Source organism: Asterias rubens, chromosome 11 (genome assembly GCF_902459465.1).
Source record: "Asterias rubens chromosome 11, eAstRub1.3, whole genome shotgun sequence".
NCBI classification, from domain to species: Eukaryota; Metazoa; Echinodermata; class Asteroidea; order Forcipulatida; family Asteriidae; genus Asterias; species Asterias rubens.
The window spans coordinates 16930518-16948871 of record NC_047072.1 but is presented as its reverse complement, the minus strand read 5'-3'; the positions used below and the strand labels follow the sequence as shown (position 1 = coordinate 16948871).

Here is an 18354-nt window from a genome sequence, read left to right as displayed (position 1 = left end):
TAGTGTTATTACCAGTACGACAAACAGCGCATATTCCCCTAATCATTTAAATTAAACTTTAAATCTTTTCAACAATGAAATTGTGAATGGTTTAAGCTACGAGCAAACAGTAGGTCATAATTGATGAAAGAAAGAAAATAAATAAGAAAATGAGTCTGTTTTCATTCATTCATTCATCATCATTCATGGTATATTATATTATACTTTTAAATTATCTATCTAGCCATTTGCAATTCGTAACAAACGGTTTCAAACGCTTTTCAAAGACCAACTCGACCGATCCAAGGCAACGTGTTCCTTTAAGTTGGGAAGATCAGCTGGAGAATATACTAGTACGCCACAGACGCCTAATATTAGTCATAATTGCGTTTGGTATCATTGCCTGGTAGGGATTATGTTGTAAACATTTAACGATGACATTAAATTGCAAAACTTTAAAAGACTTTGACAGATTAAAAGATCAAATAATGCTCATTCAATTTTTAATCGGGGATGGGCTAATGTTCGATCGGCAAAGTAATTACATTTTTTTTTAATAAGGAGCAAAAAAACAACCTTGGTTACTTTTTTGATGTAGATTCATGTTAGCTCTTCACTACTTTAATACCTAGCATATTCTTATGGATAGCATAAACTGCGATAGGCAAATAAAAATGAATAATCATTAAGTCATACATGTGTGACTATTTCATCAGTCTTGCTGTGTTATCAATTCAGTGCAGTCGCATCAAAAACATTTCCACAAAACTTATGAGCCTCGCCATAATTTTATAAACTATCTTCTGCTACAACACAATCCTGAGCAAGATTCAAAAGCAGTATGTTTCTCGTCAACCTTGTACCCCTGCTTCTGGCGGTAGGTGTGTTGACTCAATCTGGGGATGAAAATCTGACGGAAGAACCAGATAATCTTCGAGGTAAATAATTGGTAAACTAAATATTTATATTAACTGTATTTTCCTACAATGTACAAGGTGCTGTGGGTCAAGCAACCCCTTCCCTGTCTGATAATTGCAATGTGTTCTTTTACGTGCGTAATACACAACACACGGGACCAACAGCTTTACGCCCCATCCGAAGGACGAAGCATCATGGTTATAAGTGTCTCGCTTGAGGACACAACCGTCATTTTCACAAAATTATTTGTATGTAACTTACTATTGGATTAATCTTAGGACTTGAGACAAGTTAAGTTCCGTAACCATAGACGTTAGAACGCATTGAACCCATCCTAAGTTTGGACGAGTTTACTCGTCCTATCTCCAGATCATGGATTAATCCTAGCCTTTCGTGGAATCGGCTGCTGATGTGTCACGACTGGGATAGTTCCTGTGTCTTGCTCAGTGACGCAAGTTCCACGACTGGGACTTGAATCCACACGCTGCTGATCAGAAACACCAGAGCTTGAGTCCAGTGCTTTTAACCGATTGGCTCATTCCCCTTCGTAATTATTGGTTTATAGTGTTCTATGTGTACTGTATTGTATAGAGTTGTCAAACGTAAGATATATTATTTTTTTATTTACAGATGTTATTATCTGCGTTATCGAGAATGTTGTTCGTTACAGCAATGAACAAGATACGGAGGCTGTACTGAGTTTGTTCGACAAAAATGCCATGATACTGATTGACGGATTCCCGCCCTTTGTTGGACATGACGGTACTTACTATTTAAGTTTTTCAGTTATACATTAATTCTTATCAAAAAATAACATCTAATTACTATTACATTATTCTTGTTGTACTTCTATTGTTATTTTGTTTGGGCAGTGTGTCCAGCCCATTTCCATTTAGCTTTGTTTTATTGTCTTTATGATGTCTCTTACACTACGCCAAGCGCAATATTGTCAACCGCGGAGCCAAGCTAGCCTGAAGCCGAATCCAAAGCAGAAGCCGTTGTTTCGAAAAGGCTATATGTCTATCCCTAAGATTTTCGATGCTTAGTTCACAACCCGTTTCATTTATTAATAACTGGTACCTGGTTTTCTTACTGCAGAGATACGATTGGTGGCTGATAACATCGCTGAGAGAGCAGCTAGCATAGAAGACGATTATAAAGAGATCGAGGCTATGGATAAAGATGAGAACTTAGTCTACGAGAGGCATCACTTCAAGTTTTTCAACGACTTGGGTGAAAAGTACATTGAAGGGAAGTGAGTTCATCCCATTAGATAACTATTTCTCTATAAGCATGGCCCAATTTCACGCTGTAAACACAACAAATTGCTAAGCACAGAAAAGTATTGCTTAAAAGAAACACTTACCAGCCAAAATTACATTAAGTTTACACCTGCATGCTGCAGCCATCTTCTTCTTGTCTCATACACATAAAAGCAACCGAACTGAGGTCGTGTCCGAATTATTGGCTACAGCTACACTACGGCTAGATTTCCGCGCTTAATGCATTCAGGTATATAGGACGTCCTTAGCAACATACTTAGCAACAGTCGTAGCCGTGGTTAAAGCAGCCAATTCGGCTAGGGCCTGGGAAGTTTATTAGTATGGCCACTTTGACTTAAAATTTGTATCACATGATGAAATAAAGACTAAAATTTTAGTCAACTTCAAATAAACGTCTTTGAAAAACTATTTTTTTGTCACAGTTTTCTGGCCATATTCAAGAAGACCCCGGATGGATACAAGTTCCACATACTGATGTTCAACAAACGTAAACAAGAAGAAGAGGCCTAATCTTAGGCCTATTGGTTTTACTTCGTATGACGATCTCGACCATAGTCAAGCTGCTTCTGAATAAACAATTTGAATTATTCTAATTATTTGTAGATTTAGGATTGAGAATACTTTCTCTTATCGTTTCCAATGTAAAGATATTATGATGGATTATAATGCGTCATGACCGCCATGCACCATCTTTGGTGTAAAACAATGGAAAGTGCACGCGGACGTAATCCTCGCTATATTATACGCACGACTCTCAGCCAATAATAGCTCTCCATCCATGGAAAGCTAATAATAGCTCAGCCAATAATAATAGCTTAGCCAACAATAGCTCCCCATCCATGCGTGCACAATTCATAAAGAGATGGCGGCCGATGACGTCATTCAATCCATCCATTGATAGAATAATCTTTACAGGTGATTGGGTCATTCATTACAAATTTCAAGTCACCACCTGACACTCAAAAGAAAAACACAAAATTAATAGATGGACTAAAATTACGGATGGAATAGAGTGTATCTTCCGTATTTGACAGAAAACACTTTGAGTGCAAATGAAAAGTGTTTATTTATTGCACCATTGCCGATGATGATCTGTCTTGTTTGCAGTGTAAATTTTTAATTATTCCCACGAGAGGGCGCTCATCACAAAAAGTTTGCTCCCGACTAAAAAGTTATTCGTCACTTTCAACACAAGGTTACTATGATTCTTGTAGACCAATAAACAAAAGTACCACTACAATAAAGCAGTTCATTTAAAAAATTGTTAATTGTGTGCACTGTGTCTAGTATTCTAGCGACACTATCTTAAAGCCATTATACACTTTTCGGAACAGAAAACAAAATTTCACAGATTTACAAATAACTTACAGGGTTTACAGAGAAGGTAATGGTAAAAGACTTCTCTTGAAATATTATTCCATGAAATTCTTTACTTTTTGAGAAAACATTAAAGCAATTATCAATTCTCGACAACGAGAATTACGGATTATAGTAAACACATGTCATGACACGGCGAAACGTGCGGAAACAAGGGTGGGTTTTCCCGTCTCCCGACTCCGATGACCGATCGAGCCTAGATTTTCACAGGTTTGTTATTTTATATATAAGTTGTGATACATGAAGTGTGGGCCTTGGATAAAACTGTTTACCGAAAGTGTCCAATGGCTTTAATCATCTAACGAACTTCTTGGGAGAATGGGTTATGGAGGGGCTGCAAGAAAGTGGAGAGCTGGAGCCAGCCCCGGAGACTCCTTTTGCGCCTGCCTTTGATCTGAATATTCTACACAAATAAAATAAATAAAAGGCTCTGTGTCTGAGTACTTGTATTTCGCAGAATGAGCTCCATATTAAATTTTAGCTATTTATTTTTAGGGCCTATGTTTCTTGCATATTTTTTTGGTGAGTCTAGAGGTCGGTAGAAAACGCTGCCTCTTTAATTACCCGGTGACTGTGTCCCTTTTCGAAACTGCGGCTCGGCTTGAGCTTAGACCCCGTTAGTTAGTAGTTATTTCATAGAGGAGGAACCTCTATAATTTATGGCTACTTTAGAAGTCGTGTGCTTTCCTTATCCCGAAAATTCCCGAGCCGTTTTTTCGAAAAGACCTCCGGATGCGCGATTTTACCTGTTCGATATAAATAAGACCACGTGACAACTTGACCTCATTCCACAAAAGGTCATGGAGGTCATAGATTGCGGAAGTGAACACTACGACTCAATTGCACTTAAATGCATTACTTGGGCCCAAAATCAGCGTGAATATTTCAGCCTATTTTGACGTTTTCTGACTTCCTGTAAATGTGTCACCGATAGCAGAGGCTACAATGGGTGAGTGTATGATACAGGGTGAATGGTGAAGGGTGCATTTTTGGAATATTTGAGGTGGAAGGGAGAGAAATTCAAGACCGATGCAACCACTTTGCAGTGTGATTTTACGCACTCGACTCTCACACACAGTCGGTGGTTTGTGCACTCTTTCCCCACACTGTACGTTACGTGTACTGTGTAAGTAGGTGTGTACACATTGTATATGAATGAAAGAATGAAGAACACGAAGTAGGTAGTGTAGCTGGTGTAGGTAGTGATACATTACAGCAGTATCAATGTATATTTGTTTTGATTTAGGGAGTGGGATGAATAATTAACTGAACGATTTGTTTCTTTTTTGCTGCGTTTCTTACTCTAAAAAAATCATAACAAATCCAGTTGTTTAGTTTGTGAAAAGTATGTGTTTTTTTAACATGTTTAAATTAGGTCACAGGTGTTAACTGTTTGTCTGTTTGTAAATTGTATAGCCCCCTATAATTTACAGATTTTTGAAACATAAAGTCTATTAAAAAAGGTATGCATGCAACAAAGGTCGAGATTAGAACCAGTAAACACTACAGGGATTCCCACTACAGTAACATGACGGCGGACTGGATGGAGCCTTGCATTCTTTTCATTGCGTGGGTTTTCCTCGGGCATCTAAAACTTAAACATTTCTTCTTGTTTCCTATTGATCCATCCTATAATTTGGGCTAATTAGTAATTAAGCTGGTGGAGTAATCAAATAAAATATTTTTTAGACCCCAAATTTGATGACAACACCCACTTTTGTATAAACTCGGTTTACTGTTTACCGGAACGCTAACGTGACATCCACACATTCCAGTGTGGTGCACGGTACATGCATTCAACACTTACTTACAAAGAAGGAGAAATCGTACTGGAATTTATGCCTAGAACCTCCATTATTAAAACCTATGGCCTTGTTCCTGCAGTAAATTTAAACCCTGGGTACACCTACAGAAGCATGATATGATTTAGACTACTTTGGTCTTAGTATTTCTATTCTAAAACTAATTTATTGTATTAATTTAAATAGACCGAATGAAATGTCTATTTTAAAAAAGCCTAATCAGCGCCATTGAGGTCAGCCCTTGTTCACGATAAAATAATCAAACTTTTTCCAAGAACTATCACGCCTGACTACAGGAGATAATTTAGTTCATAAAATAGAACTGAACCATTGTATTGTATAAAAGAAAAATGCAAAATTTCAATCTAGAGTATAAAGGCCGAGTCACACTGCAGTGATAACGAGAACGATAACATTAACCACGCAAAAAGAACGCATTCTATTGGTTGAATTGCTCCACGCGAAATACGCACACGTTCATTCAACCAATGGAATGCGTTCTCTTTCCGTAATTATCGTTATCGTTCTCGTTATCGCTGCAGTGGGACCGGGCCTTAAGACGATAGTTCAATGGATTTTATCAACCCTTGAATGCATGTTGTATGCACATGATAGAAAATTGAAAACCCCAAATAACTTAAAATCAGCCATTCGTTATTGCCGTTTGACCATCTGAGGTCAACAATGATTGACTGACACTTTTATTTCACCAATAAACAGTACCCATCTCTTGCTATCAGCTAATCGGTAATCAGTATCATCACTGCAATACATCCCACTCCACACTTTATTTTAAACCATCCAACCCAACCCTTCAATTGTTCACATCTGGTGAAGTGTGAACCTCACAGTCATGACAGTTTGTCAGTTAGGAAAACTGTTTAATTGGTCACCTTTCTCTGTTTCTAGGATTTCTCTCAGTTGAGCCAAGTATCTCCAGGGTTGAATTATGTGACAGGTGTGAATGGGTTATGTTTTGAATGATGCTACACTGGACATGGTGTTGTTTCGACACCTCAGTCTCAGTGTCAGTGGTGCTTATTGTATCCATATCATTTATAACGTACCAGCTGTTGAACTCTTGATTTTTTTTATAGAGCATTTTAACAATAATAATACAATGATTTCTTCTTTTGGGGCTCAAATTTGTCACTCAGTTACGCTAGTGGCGCTTCAACATTATTACTCCTGGTCACTGGGCCATTATTTCATTCCTTAAACCATCTTAGCTCCATCAGCCTGTGAAGAAAAACTATGCTTCATGTGTATGGTCGAATCTTCAGGACAAGCATTGGTAATTTGCGTTTCCACAGAAGCACACAATCTAAATTTGGAAACACTTCCTGAATCTGATTTACATAACAAGAGAGCAAGTAGATTTGAAATAACACTTCAGGGGTTTCATTTTCAGACTACTAGTACTTACTACACATGTTCACACTGTTTGTATATATATACAGTGACTTCTCAAAGAATTTAAAGGAACACGTTGCCTCGGATCGGTCGAGTTGGTCATTGAAAAGCGGCTGTAAGCGTTTGTTATAAAATGCATGGGTAGAAAGATGTTGTAAAAGTAGAATACAATGATCCAAACAAATACGCCTTGAAATTGCGTGGTTTTCCTTTTACATCGTCGACTAACACGGTCAGCCATTTATGGGAGTCAAATTTTTGACTCCCATAAATGGCAGACCGTGTTAGTACGCAGAGTAAAAGGAAAACCATGCAATTTCGAATCAAATTTGTGTGGATCATTGTATTCTACTTGTAAAAAATCTTTCTATCCATGCATTTTATAACAAACGGTTACAAACGCTTTTTATAGACCAACTCGTCCGATCCAAGGCAATGTGTTCCTTTAAAGGCAGTGGACACTATTGGTAATTACTCAAAATAGTTATTAGCATAAAACCTTTCATGGTGACAAGTAATGGGGAGAGGTTGGTGGTATAAAACATTGTGAGAAACAGCTCCCTCTGAAGTGCCACAGTATTGGAGAAAGAAGTAATTTTCCACGAATTTGATTTCGAGACCTCAAGTTTAGAACTTGAGGTCTCGAAATCAACCATCTAAACGCACACAACTTCGTGTGACAAGGGAGTTTTCTTCTTTCATTATTATCTCTCAACTTTGATGACCGATTGAGCTCCAATTTTCACAGGTTTGTTATTTTATGCATATGTTGAGATACACCAACTGTGAAGGCTAGTCTTTGACAATTACCAATAGTGTCCACTGCCTTTAAGGTGTATTCAAGGGCATTTCCCGGCACAGCGAGATTGGTCACGAAATGAGAAATCGCGAGACATTCCCCTTTTCTTCATTTAATCAAAGCTGTAGGCCTACAGTTTTGCAGGCCTGTATGCTTGGTTTTTGAAAGGGCAAGGGCACTAAGGCATTTTCTCTGTGGTAAAGGGTACCCTATGAGGCAATTATAAATTTCAACGCAGAGCATTTCAAGGGCACCAAGGCAATGACTCGGGAGCATGGAGGCAATCGCCTTTAATCGCCTCCGTGAAGTATCAGGCTTGGATTCAGGTAAATGTACAACAATCCATGGATCCCAACTTCATAAATCCTGTAAGCACAAAAATTTGCTTAGCATGGAGTTTCTTCCCTGATAAAAACAGGATTACCAACCAAATTTCAATTTGTTGTTTAATTAATGCTTGTTACTGGCATTCAGCTGTTGTTTGCTTATAAATCCTGAAAATCACGTGGAAATTGGGTTGGTAATCCTGTTTTTTTTAAGGAAGAAATTTCATGCTAAGCAAATTTTTGTGCTTTATAGGCTTAATAAAATTGGGCCCTGAGCATTTCCAAGTAGACAAAATACCGACTATAGGCCTATTGGTCAAGAATGAGAAACCACTTTGTAGGCCTAAGTGTTTTTTTTTCAAATATCATATCAAAAGTTTTAAGACTGAGACGTGCCCCCATCTTCAATGGATCAAAAATTGATCAACAGATCTGTAATTTCCATAGTTCTCAGACGTTGTGTTTTCTTCTGTTGACCTGTCATGCTAGTTTACACACTTCTAAATGTGCCTGCAGGAAGTCTAGATGCTCTATCAATGTCTATGGCTCTTTTGTTGTTTGTATGGGATGTCGCTGGTTAATAGATTAAAATCTGGTCGTATTGAACTGTGTCCTTAGCCCAAACATCAGCAATATTGAAATATCTACAAATTGATAGACTTTAGATCCTGACACACCAGTGTGTTGAGGAAGTTACCAGTTTGGTTGAGTTTCTCTCAGACATTACATTGTTTTGTTGCGTCCAAAATAAACGCATCGGTCAGTGAGTTATGGGCTTATCTGAATTAAAACTGGCTGTAGTTTGATCACTTCAGAATTATATGCTTTGAAGCATGAGACACGTACTGTATCATTCAACAATCCTCGTATAGCACTGTAGCCACAGTTTTCAATTTGGCCTCTAAAGTTGCATAGAGTAGAAGTATCTGGCTTAAAGGCAGTGGACACTATTGGTAATTACTTAAAATAATTATTGGCATAAAACCTTTCTTGGTGACGAGTAATGGGGAGAGGTTGATGGTATAAAACATTGTGAGAAACGGCTCCCTCTGAAGTGCCATAGTTTTCGAGAAAGAAGTAATTTTCCACGAATTTGATTTTGAGACCTCAAGTTTACATGTAGAACTTGAGGTCTCAAAATCAACCATCTAAATGCACACAACTTCATGTGACAAAGGTTATTTTTCTTTCATTATTATCTCGCAACTTCGATGACCGATTGAGCTCAAATTTTCACATGTTTGTTATTTTATGCATGTTGAGATACACCAACTGTGAAGGCTAGTCTTTGACAATTACCAATAGTGTCCACTGCCTTTAACTGTGGGGTGAAAATTTACTTACAAAGCACTTAATGGTCAAGCTCCAACCTACCTATCTGAGCTTCTACAAAAACATAAACCCGGACGCTCTGGTCTTCTTTATTTTTCTCTCTTGGTACGCCTTGGGTGTCTTTATTCACAGAAATGTGTTACGGTATAAATATATAATTATTATTATTACAAGTTGTGAAATACAATTGACATTTTCCCTGCTTCTGTAAGCACTTATGCTTTGCGTACATACTTCATGCACAATGTATGGTGAGCAGAGCCATGAAATTACATGCAGGCCCTGGGTGAGTGAGATACAGTTAGGCTTACATGTACGTTGGGCCTAACAATATTATCGTTATAGAATCACTTCCTGCATTGGGGAACAATGAGAGTTTTTTTTTTACTTCTAGGAAGCGAAGCTAAAAGATTAATCTTCTTAAGTACCCTGGCATTCAATCAAGTCTCATGTAATATATGAAGGATTACATCCTGAACATCAATTCATGTTACATACCAGTTCAGGTCTAATACTTCACGGCGACAACGAAGGCGATTGCCTCCGTGCCCCCTGGTCAGTGCCTTGTTGCCCCTTGATATTCTCCAGTAGAAATTTGCAATTTCCTCATAGGGGAATGCCCTTTACAAATGAGATAATGCCTTGGTGCCCTTGCCCTTTCCAAAATGAAGTGCGATACAGGCTTGCCAGTTAGTGTAAAGTTGGCGAACGGCCATCTTTACCATTTAGACAATCAATCATGTTTTAACAACACAACACAACTGTCATGACTGTACCTTGTGCAAGAATGAACACCCCCCCCTAATTTTGTTTATGTTAATAAATCAATAAATGAAAAAAAATCTCTTTCCACACTTCTCTTTCCCCCTGTAATATGCAGCAGAGATGCAATTGCATCTAAGTGTCTTGCTGAAGTGTCATTCTTGACTGGGATTCGAACCCAGCAAACTCTGATGACGTATGTAGTCACCAGAACTTGAATTCAATGTGCTAGGATACAATACTATCCTGACCACCCTGTGAAAGCTAACTGCCGGGAGCATCAACGATTTATATTGCAAACAAAAGTGGCAAAAAGCAGGAAACACAACTAAAAATATTTGTGAGGCTCAAAGAAAAAAGAGGGAACATGGTGAAAGGTATACATAAAATGTACATGGTGCAACATGGCAAACTGCCATGTCTTGCGGCAACCCACTGTCAATTTAGTTCCCCCTTGGAAAGTCAGCCTCGTTTTTTTCAATTTAAAGGCAGTGGACACTATTGGTAATTACTCAAAACAATTATTAGCTTAAAACCTTTCTTTGTAACGAGTAATGGGGAGAGGTTGATAGTATAAAACATTGTGAGAAACGGCTCCCTCTGAAGTAATGTAGTTTTCGAGAAAGCTAATCAATTTTCCACAAATTTGATTTCGACACCTCAGATTTAGAATTTGAGGTCTCGAAATCAAGCATCTGAAAGCACACAACTTCGTGTGACAAGGGTGTTTTTTCTTTCATTATTATCTCGCAACATCGACGACCGTTTGAGCTCAATATTTCACAGGTTAGTTACTTTATGCAATATATGTTGAGATACACCAACTGTTAAGACTAGTCTTTGACAACTACCAATAGTGTCCAGTGTCTTTAAAGAATATTCATTTCTGTATTTTAATCATCGCCATTAAATCACCTGTAAACGTACAACCAGACATGGTTTTGTTCAGGCATGGTACATGTACTCTTCCTACTCTTACATGTACCTATTTTTCAGATTTTGTTTGCCTTCAGAAAAATCTAGAAAGTTGTCATTTTAATAAGGCATGAACAACACTGTACAACACCGTTGTATTTTTTACAACTTCACTAGATTTTTGTAAGTTATTCTATTGTATTATTGTAGGTGCCTTGGGCACTCTATCAGTGGATATGTGTGCGTGTGTTAAGTTTTGTTATTATAATTATTATTATTATTATTATTCCTTGTTTGTTATTCACAGCGGAGGCTGTAGTGACATTTGACTATGAAGCGACTCAAGATGACGAGTTGACTCTTAAAGAAGGTCAAATCATCACCAATATTAACATGATGGAGGAAGGATGGTGGGAAGGAGAGCTTAACGGCCAGCGAGGACTCTTCCCTGATAACTTTGTTGAGGTACGTACAAATTTACTAAACTTTATTGAGATGTAAGACAAAACTAGTGAGGTATGTAATTGCAGAACCTGCTGCTAAAAGGATTTGAGCTGCCCCTAGCTACATTATTTGGCAAGCTCAGTGGTCATGCTGGTTTGACTTCTGCTCTAGAGCGGCAAAGGTTGTGGGTTAAAATCCCACTAAAGTAAGGCCCGGTTCATACTTACTGCAAATGCGAAGCAAATTTTGACATCACAGGGCTATTTTTTCTAAGAATGTTTCGCGGGAATTGAGCACAGCTCGTTGTGAATCTGTGAAGTCAAAATTCGTATCCCATTCGCATTCGCAGGAAGAAGTATGAACCTGGCTTAATACACATTAATGTCTGTGAGTTTATTTCACAGAGATCGACAAAGTATCGAGGACACAGTGCTTACACACATCGATTAAAAGGGTAAAACCAAATAATATTGAAAAGTGAAGGAATAAAAATGACAAAGTGTTTTTAAATATACATAGAGCGGACTTCAACTTCCTTCCTTTTTATGTTCGATGAAATGAATGGATTAGAATCTAGTGAGGTCATGAAGTCTTTCCTCGCAGGATGTCCTCAACCAAAAGGGAAACCGATCTAAATGGGTCAATAAACATTACTGTGTATATATTCGTATGTATGCTACATGTAACAATCCTTTAAAAAAAATTTTTTACCCATTTACACACTATCAATGTATGTTAGCACTGTATACTCAGTACTTTTCCTAGTTCTGTAAAAAAAATATCACAGGCATGTTACTCCGGTGGGATTCAAACCCACGACCTTTGCAATTCTAGAGCAGTGTCATGTACCAACTAGACCACCGAGATTGCCTGATAGCTAGAGTCAGTTCAAATCCTACTATGTTTTAGCAGCGGGTACTGACAATGACTGATAACAATTTAATAGATGTTAAATTTGCATCGAGGGATAAAGAATTCATTTTGGTGTTCATGTAATATTTACTGAATATTCAACTTAAACTGCTGGTATACGGCTGTACGGATCTTCATGCAGGTACATTTTCACTTGTCATGTTCATTCATTGGGACAGTACAACATTTAAACAAACAACAGGCTACCGCACATTGACTGCTCTCTATTTCAACACCCATACTGTTTATGCTCCGAAAACCCTATGATCCCCCACAGCCCCCTTGTGATTTACTCACTAGGGTCAGGGCTGGGATTAGTAAAATATACTAGGGGTGTTGGAACATGGATGTGGGAACTAGGGGTTTCAGAACATGGGTTCCAGAACATTTATGTCGAATGAACATGTGAGGGAACATGTACTTTGTACATGTACATGTAGGGGTGTGGGATTATCTGAACATACTGTTGTAAAAGCATCTAGGGTGTGGGAATACAGGGGTGTTGAAATGTAGGCGTGTCACTCAGGAGCTGTCGGAACATAGGGGTGTGCATGAGCGCCATTGGGGCCATAATCTCTAAAGCTGGTCTTAGGCCTCGATGCCCCTTCAAAATTTGGAATCATTGACACCAATTCAACCACAGCCAGTGCTGCTGCTTTCAGTTCAGGTACAAATCTGTTACAAATCAGTGGTACAAACCTGTTAAATCCTTTTTCTCGTTGTCGTTTTTTTTAGCTCAAGAAGGCAGTTCCTGAGAAGGCAGTTCCTGAGAAGGCAGCTGCTGTTCGAGCCAAGGCTCCAACTCCACCTCCTCCTGAAGCGGTTAATGGAGAATCACAAGAGGTCTTAAGAAGAGGTACGTAGAAGGAATGTTCATTCCAAGGTGTGTTCAACAATCTGGCAGGGTGGGGGTTACTTTTTTATCCACTTTAGTTTGAATATTTTGTGCACTCGGACAAGGTTTAAGAGACACTTTGCCTTCGGACTGGGCCTTTAAGCATTTGCCTGAAGTCTTTCTCAGATTGAATATATTAGTGAGAAATTACCTCTTTCTCAAAAAACTATGTTACTTCAGAGGAAATGGTTTCTTACAATGGTTTACTATCAACAGCTCTCCCTTCCTCATTACCAAGTAAGTTTTTATGTTGATATGTATTTTGAGTAAATACAGGCCTGAATGCTTCGTGTTTGAAAGGGCAAGAGTACCAAGGCATTTCCTCCTTGGTAAGGACACCTTGAGGACCTGTAATATTCTGCGATAGCATTTCAAGGGCACTAAGGCAATGACCAGGGGGCATTGAGATGATCGCCTTCGTTGCCTTCGTGAAGTATCAGACCTGCGTGTCCAGTGCAAAAAGCCTGACAAAATTAGTTTTACTTTTTCTGTCTTACAACAGAGGGTTCAGAGAAGCGAAAGGCGATTCGAGCAAAGGTTGTCTTTAGCTATGTCCCCCAGAAGGATGATGAGATTGGCTTACAGGTCGATGAGGTCATCAGTGTAACCAGCCAACCAGAAGACGGATGGTGGGAAGGCGTTCTACGAGGAAAGAAAGGAATGTTTCCTTCTAACTTTGTGTCGTTAATCGACGGGAATGAAGCGGTTGGCCCGGAGGATGCTGGGGATGGGGCCGAAGTTAAAAGCACAGAGAGACCAGGTAAAAATCACATTTAATACCTGAGTTACAGTTATAGCCGAGACCGAGCGGTGTGTGCAATTTCTTGGCATCGGCCGGTGTATAGAGGTTGGCGAAAGATCTCACAATTAGGCGACCACAGTCACAATTCACAATCACAATTCTGCCATGACAAAAATGGGGTTGAATTCTAGGCAGGCACTCGTCCACTGTTCTGCCCATTGTTTGATAAACTGTGATTAAACTTGTAACCTTCTGTTGGCCCGGTACCAACCAATGTATGCGATGAAGGTTTATGTATAGACCATGTACAGTTATTTTTTACCAAGAGAAGGACATTTTATTTTGTTAACACATGTTTAAACTTGGCACCTAAAAAGTTGTGTTTTAAAAAAAAATGAAGCGAAATAGTTAATTGGAATCTTTTAGGGTGGTTCACATTGGGAGATTCATGTTTACAAATTAAAGAAATTGAAACAAACTATTTCTTAACTTGGATTTAGGCTCAGGTTTTACAGTCTTATCAAATGTATGTTAGTTCTTTCAGATGAGACCCCAGCCGAAGTTCCAAAGGCCAAACCCCCAAAAGTCAAAGGAGTCGGATTTGGTAACATCTTTGCTGGTGGAGAAGTCAAATTAAGGAAAACAGGTGGAAATTCAACAGCAGATCACTCCAAGACCCCACCAGCAGCAAGGTCGAGTGAATTGGCACAGAAAAGGGTACGTGAGAGACAGCTCGGACTCGCTGTGGTAAAACCCCATACGTCCCGCTATTTGGGGTTGTGTCGTGGCTGAGCGGATAAGAGCATCGGACTCTAGCACTGGTGATTTTGTTTAGCAGAGTGTGGGTTCCAGAGTCATGACACCTCTGTCCTTAAAGGGTCTATGTACTTTTTCCTAACCAAAAAACACGATGTCCACAGATTTACATTAAACTCACACAGTTTGAAAATTATGATAGTAGAAAGCTTCCCTTGAAATTTTACTGACTGAGGAGCTGTAGTTTTTGAGAAATGAGTAAAAGTAATAATTTTCGTCTCAGTTTTAGCATGTGAAAACGTATTAACCAGTTATGGTTTTGGTATAATATCATAACTGGTTAAGGGGACTTTACATGCTAAAATAATTTTGTGACTTGTTTTACTCATTTCTCAAAAACTACACAACCTTAGTAAGTAATATTTGAAGGGAAGCTTTCCACTATCATTATCTTCAAACCCTGTAAGTTTAATGTAAATCTGTGGACATTTTGAAAAAGTACCCGAATCCTTTAAGCAAGACACTTACATAACCCTGATGCTTTGTCCTGCGGATTGTACATCAGTTAAAGGAACATTACAGAATTAGTTTTTGCTAACAAAACAGTTGCTGGCAGTGTTAGCACTTTATGTAATACATAAACTGACAAATACCACATTTTGCATGACATCAATGCAAAAACAAAAATGAATAAAACGCTCACTGAGTGATAAACTCCAAACTGGAAGTTGGTTTTATTTATTTCTGATCAAATATGATATTTCAGACAAAAATATTTGAAGAGGTGTTTTCTACTATCATCATCATTAGACCGTGTAAGTTTTATGTAAATCTGTGTTCTTCACAATTTGTTTTCAATTCTGTAACAATCCTTTAAGATGTTCTTGTTTAATTCAACCACCAGCTTTCCCTGAAGAGAGCAGTTCCGATTCCTTCTGCCAAGTCTTCTGAGACTCCAGTAGAAACCAAGAAGGCTGAGCCGAGGAAAGATATTAAACCAGAGTACAAGAAGGAAGAGAGGAAAGACAAGAAAGAAGAAGAGCAGGACTTTGAAGAAATAAGTAAGTTTCTTTTGAAATGTGTCGAATCTCACAAGTTTCATTAATATTTATTTGAATGATCAAATAATAGACCAAAAGGAACAGTCAAGCCCCGTTCATACAATTGGGATGCAAATTTTTGATGTCACAAATTTGCAACAAACATTTCGGAAGGGATGAGGTGTGCTGAACTCCGTGAAACAGAGCTGTGACGTCAACATCTATTCTTTGTTGTTGCCCCCCTAAGTAGTGGAACAAGCTTTCTAGTGCTATCAGGGAAGCTGCATCTACTTAAAAAAAAAATTATTTGACCAATTCAAACAAACCAAAGAAATAAGGAAAATAAATACTAAATTAAATTAAATAAATAAATTATTTGAATAAGAAAACAAAACAAAAACAAAAATTAAACACTGTAAGAGGGCGATAGAGGGCGAAGCATGCAGGAGGAGAACAAAACCAAATGGGAACGACAACCAGAAGGGTTAAAAAACAAAGACAAATCATGCAGGTCAGGGGTAATAAAAGTGACCAAATTACTGTTGCTCGGAAGCATGCTGCCCCACGTATGATCTGGGTCCAATTTCATAGAGCTGCTTAAGCACAAAATTTTGCTTAAGCAAAAAAATCTATGCTTTGTAAAATCAGTTTACCGGCCAAGACTCAACTCAATTGTTATGCTAAGTAGACAACAGCTAAACACCAGTCACAAGCAAAGAATATGGCGTGAAATTTTGGCCTGTAACATGTGTATAATAAGCGAGCTATTTTCGTGCTTAACCAATTTTTTTGCTTAAGCAGCTCTATGAAATTGGCCGCTGTTTGTGCAAATGAATTTCTTTATTTCTTTTTGTTTAATCTTGTTGTTCCTTGTGTTCTTGTAGAGTGCCATATAAAAGATCTGTAGCGCGATACATGATTCATCAAATCAGTTCCACTTAACTGCTTTTGATTTCTTTTATTACTAAGCCCTGGCTGATAGTTTCATAAATGAATGTGAAAGTGTGTTCACACTATTGGTTTCCAATCTATCGTACATAATGAATCTACGCAAAAGAGGTACATGTATTGTCAGAATGCACAAATGTAAGTGAACTGAAGGCATTGCGGAGCTCAAAATTTACACTGGATTTTGGGCCTGATGCCAATGTTTTAAGTGTACGGCCAGTAAACTCAAGACCAGAGAAGTCCGACCGTCTTGTGTATTTGAATAATAATACAAAAAATGCTTAATGGCCGTTGTTTCAACCCTAGCAGAGTCTTTGTCGAAAGCTGAATATACGTAGAAACTCTACTAGAGTCGGAACATCAGGCCGTTAACAACATGTATACAGGTCCTTTTGGTTTACAACAGCTACTTCTAATTCTCTGAGTTACTTCCCGGAGGCAAACAAACGAAGGCAATTGCCTCTGCGCACCCTGGTCATTGCCTTGGTGCCCTTGAAATGCTCCAGTGTAAATGTACAATTTCCTCATAGGTTGTCCTTTATAAAGAAGAAAATGAATTGGTGCCCCCCTGCTTTGTCAAAAATGAAGCATACACGCCTGACATTGACAAGTGGCTAGCCCTGCGATCTTAAGGATAATAACCTAATTTCAAGGTCTGCATAAAATGTTCTGTGATGATTGAATAGTATAGCTCCCTCTGTTGTCCATATAACCAGAGACTATCACAACACCAATACATCATGTATATTGTATAGTGACTAATGAACTTTGCACAGTGTGCTGCTTTAGTTGCCTTTGTGTATCCTGGAAGTGAAACTTGGCAATGTCCACTCTACGTCAGACAAAAATAATCAATTGGTCCAACGGTCTCCTTAAAGGTCAAATGTCACCATCATTCAACATCATATTGCCATAGCAATATTGTCCATACATCCTGAGAAACCCCCCCCCCACCCCCTATGGCAACTTCCTGCCTAGAATCAGGAAGCCGATGGAAAATAAAAAGATGCAAAGAACAATACTAGTAGCTGGTCGCCGGGTGCGAAAAAGAATAGGAATTAGCGTTAAACGGTTACTGAGTGTGGCTTCTTTGACAATGCAACGGAACTTGTTTGTAATTTGAGCTGATGTTATTTGTTGTTAGCGGCTTGGTGTGACACATAGTGAAGTCAGAAAAGGGTGAGTACCCGCAGTACGTCTCAGTATGTGTAGGTAGGCCTGATTCAATGACTGTTAGGGTGGTCGGAGACTTTGTCATGACTCATTTTGGGTGAGGGTGTGCGTTAGGTTAAGTAATTATGAGGAGGTTTTCTGAATGGGATGAATCAGCAAACTGTTTGGAAAGAAAAGTTTTGCTTAACACTACAGCAATCGTGCTGACCGGTTTAACAAAATTTAAAATGTGAAAATAGACTTGTTGCACAATGCTTACCAACCAAAAGGACCTATGGTATAAATGGTATTTTTACATGTACCTTCAGATAAAATTTACAAAAATCATCAGGACAAGACCGTAATTTTAAAACTAAGATAAAAAAGCATTCTAAAGACCTCATTTCAGCACGCTTCAGCCAAACTTAAAAAAAAAAATGAAAATACGATATAAATAATACATATTTTAACATCATGTTGACAAATTTTAATGTAGTCCTAACCTTGAAGTGCAGCCTCCGTGGAGAAATTAATAAATCAAATATATTTTATGTTAAAG

At 38.4% G+C, this 18354-nt stretch overlaps 2 protein-coding genes across 4 annotated transcripts in view; both read left to right on the top strand.

Moving 5' to 3' along the window:
- Positions 1 to 645: 645 nt before the first annotated feature.
- Positions 646 to 3443, top strand: LOC117296739. The gene is made up of 4 exons (XM_033779782.1): positions 646 to 917; positions 1528 to 1659; positions 1996 to 2152; positions 2603 to 3443. The coding sequence occupies exons 1-4, from the start codon at positions 821 to 823 to the stop codon at positions 2688 to 2690; spliced, it is 474 nt and encodes a 157-aa protein (XP_033635673.1). The 5' UTR covers positions 646 to 820; the 3' UTR covers positions 2691 to 3443.
- A 647-nt stretch (positions 3444 to 4090) lies between these two features.
- LOC117296470 (SH3 domain-containing kinase-binding protein 1-like) overlaps positions 4091 to 18354 on the top strand; it is a 32967-nt gene continuing 18703 nt past the window's right edge. Inside the window, exons 1-6 of one of the 3 annotated variants that reach the window (XM_033779415.1) lie at positions 4091 to 4506; positions 11214 to 11371; positions 12998 to 13118; positions 13660 to 13917; positions 14444 to 14616; positions 15560 to 15716. In XM_033779415.1, the coding sequence (XP_033635306.1) occupies positions 4503 to 4506; positions 11214 to 11371; positions 12998 to 13118; positions 13660 to 13917; positions 14444 to 14616; positions 15560 to 15716 (871 nt within the window). In that variant the 5' untranslated portion in view covers positions 4091 to 4502. Of the gene's footprint in view, positions 4507 to 11213; positions 11372 to 12997; positions 13119 to 13659; positions 13918 to 14434; positions 14617 to 15559; positions 15717 to 18354 lie in introns of all 3 variants that reach the window. The other 2 variants (XM_033779416.1, XM_033779414.1) reach the window with 2 other exon arrangements.

Coding starts and splice junctions, on each gene's coding strand:
- LOC117296739 (XM_033779782.1), top strand. CDS start 821: ATGTTTCTCGTCAACCTTGTACCCCTGCTTCTGGCGGTAGGTGTGTTG. Junction 918..1,527: donor AGAACCAGATAATCTTCGAG/GTAAATAATTGG, acceptor TTTTATTTACAG/ATGTTATTATCTGCGTTATC. Junction 2,153..2,602: donor GAAAAGTACATTGAAGGGAA/GTGAGTTCATCC, acceptor TTTTTGTCACAG/TTTTCTGGCCATATTCAAGA.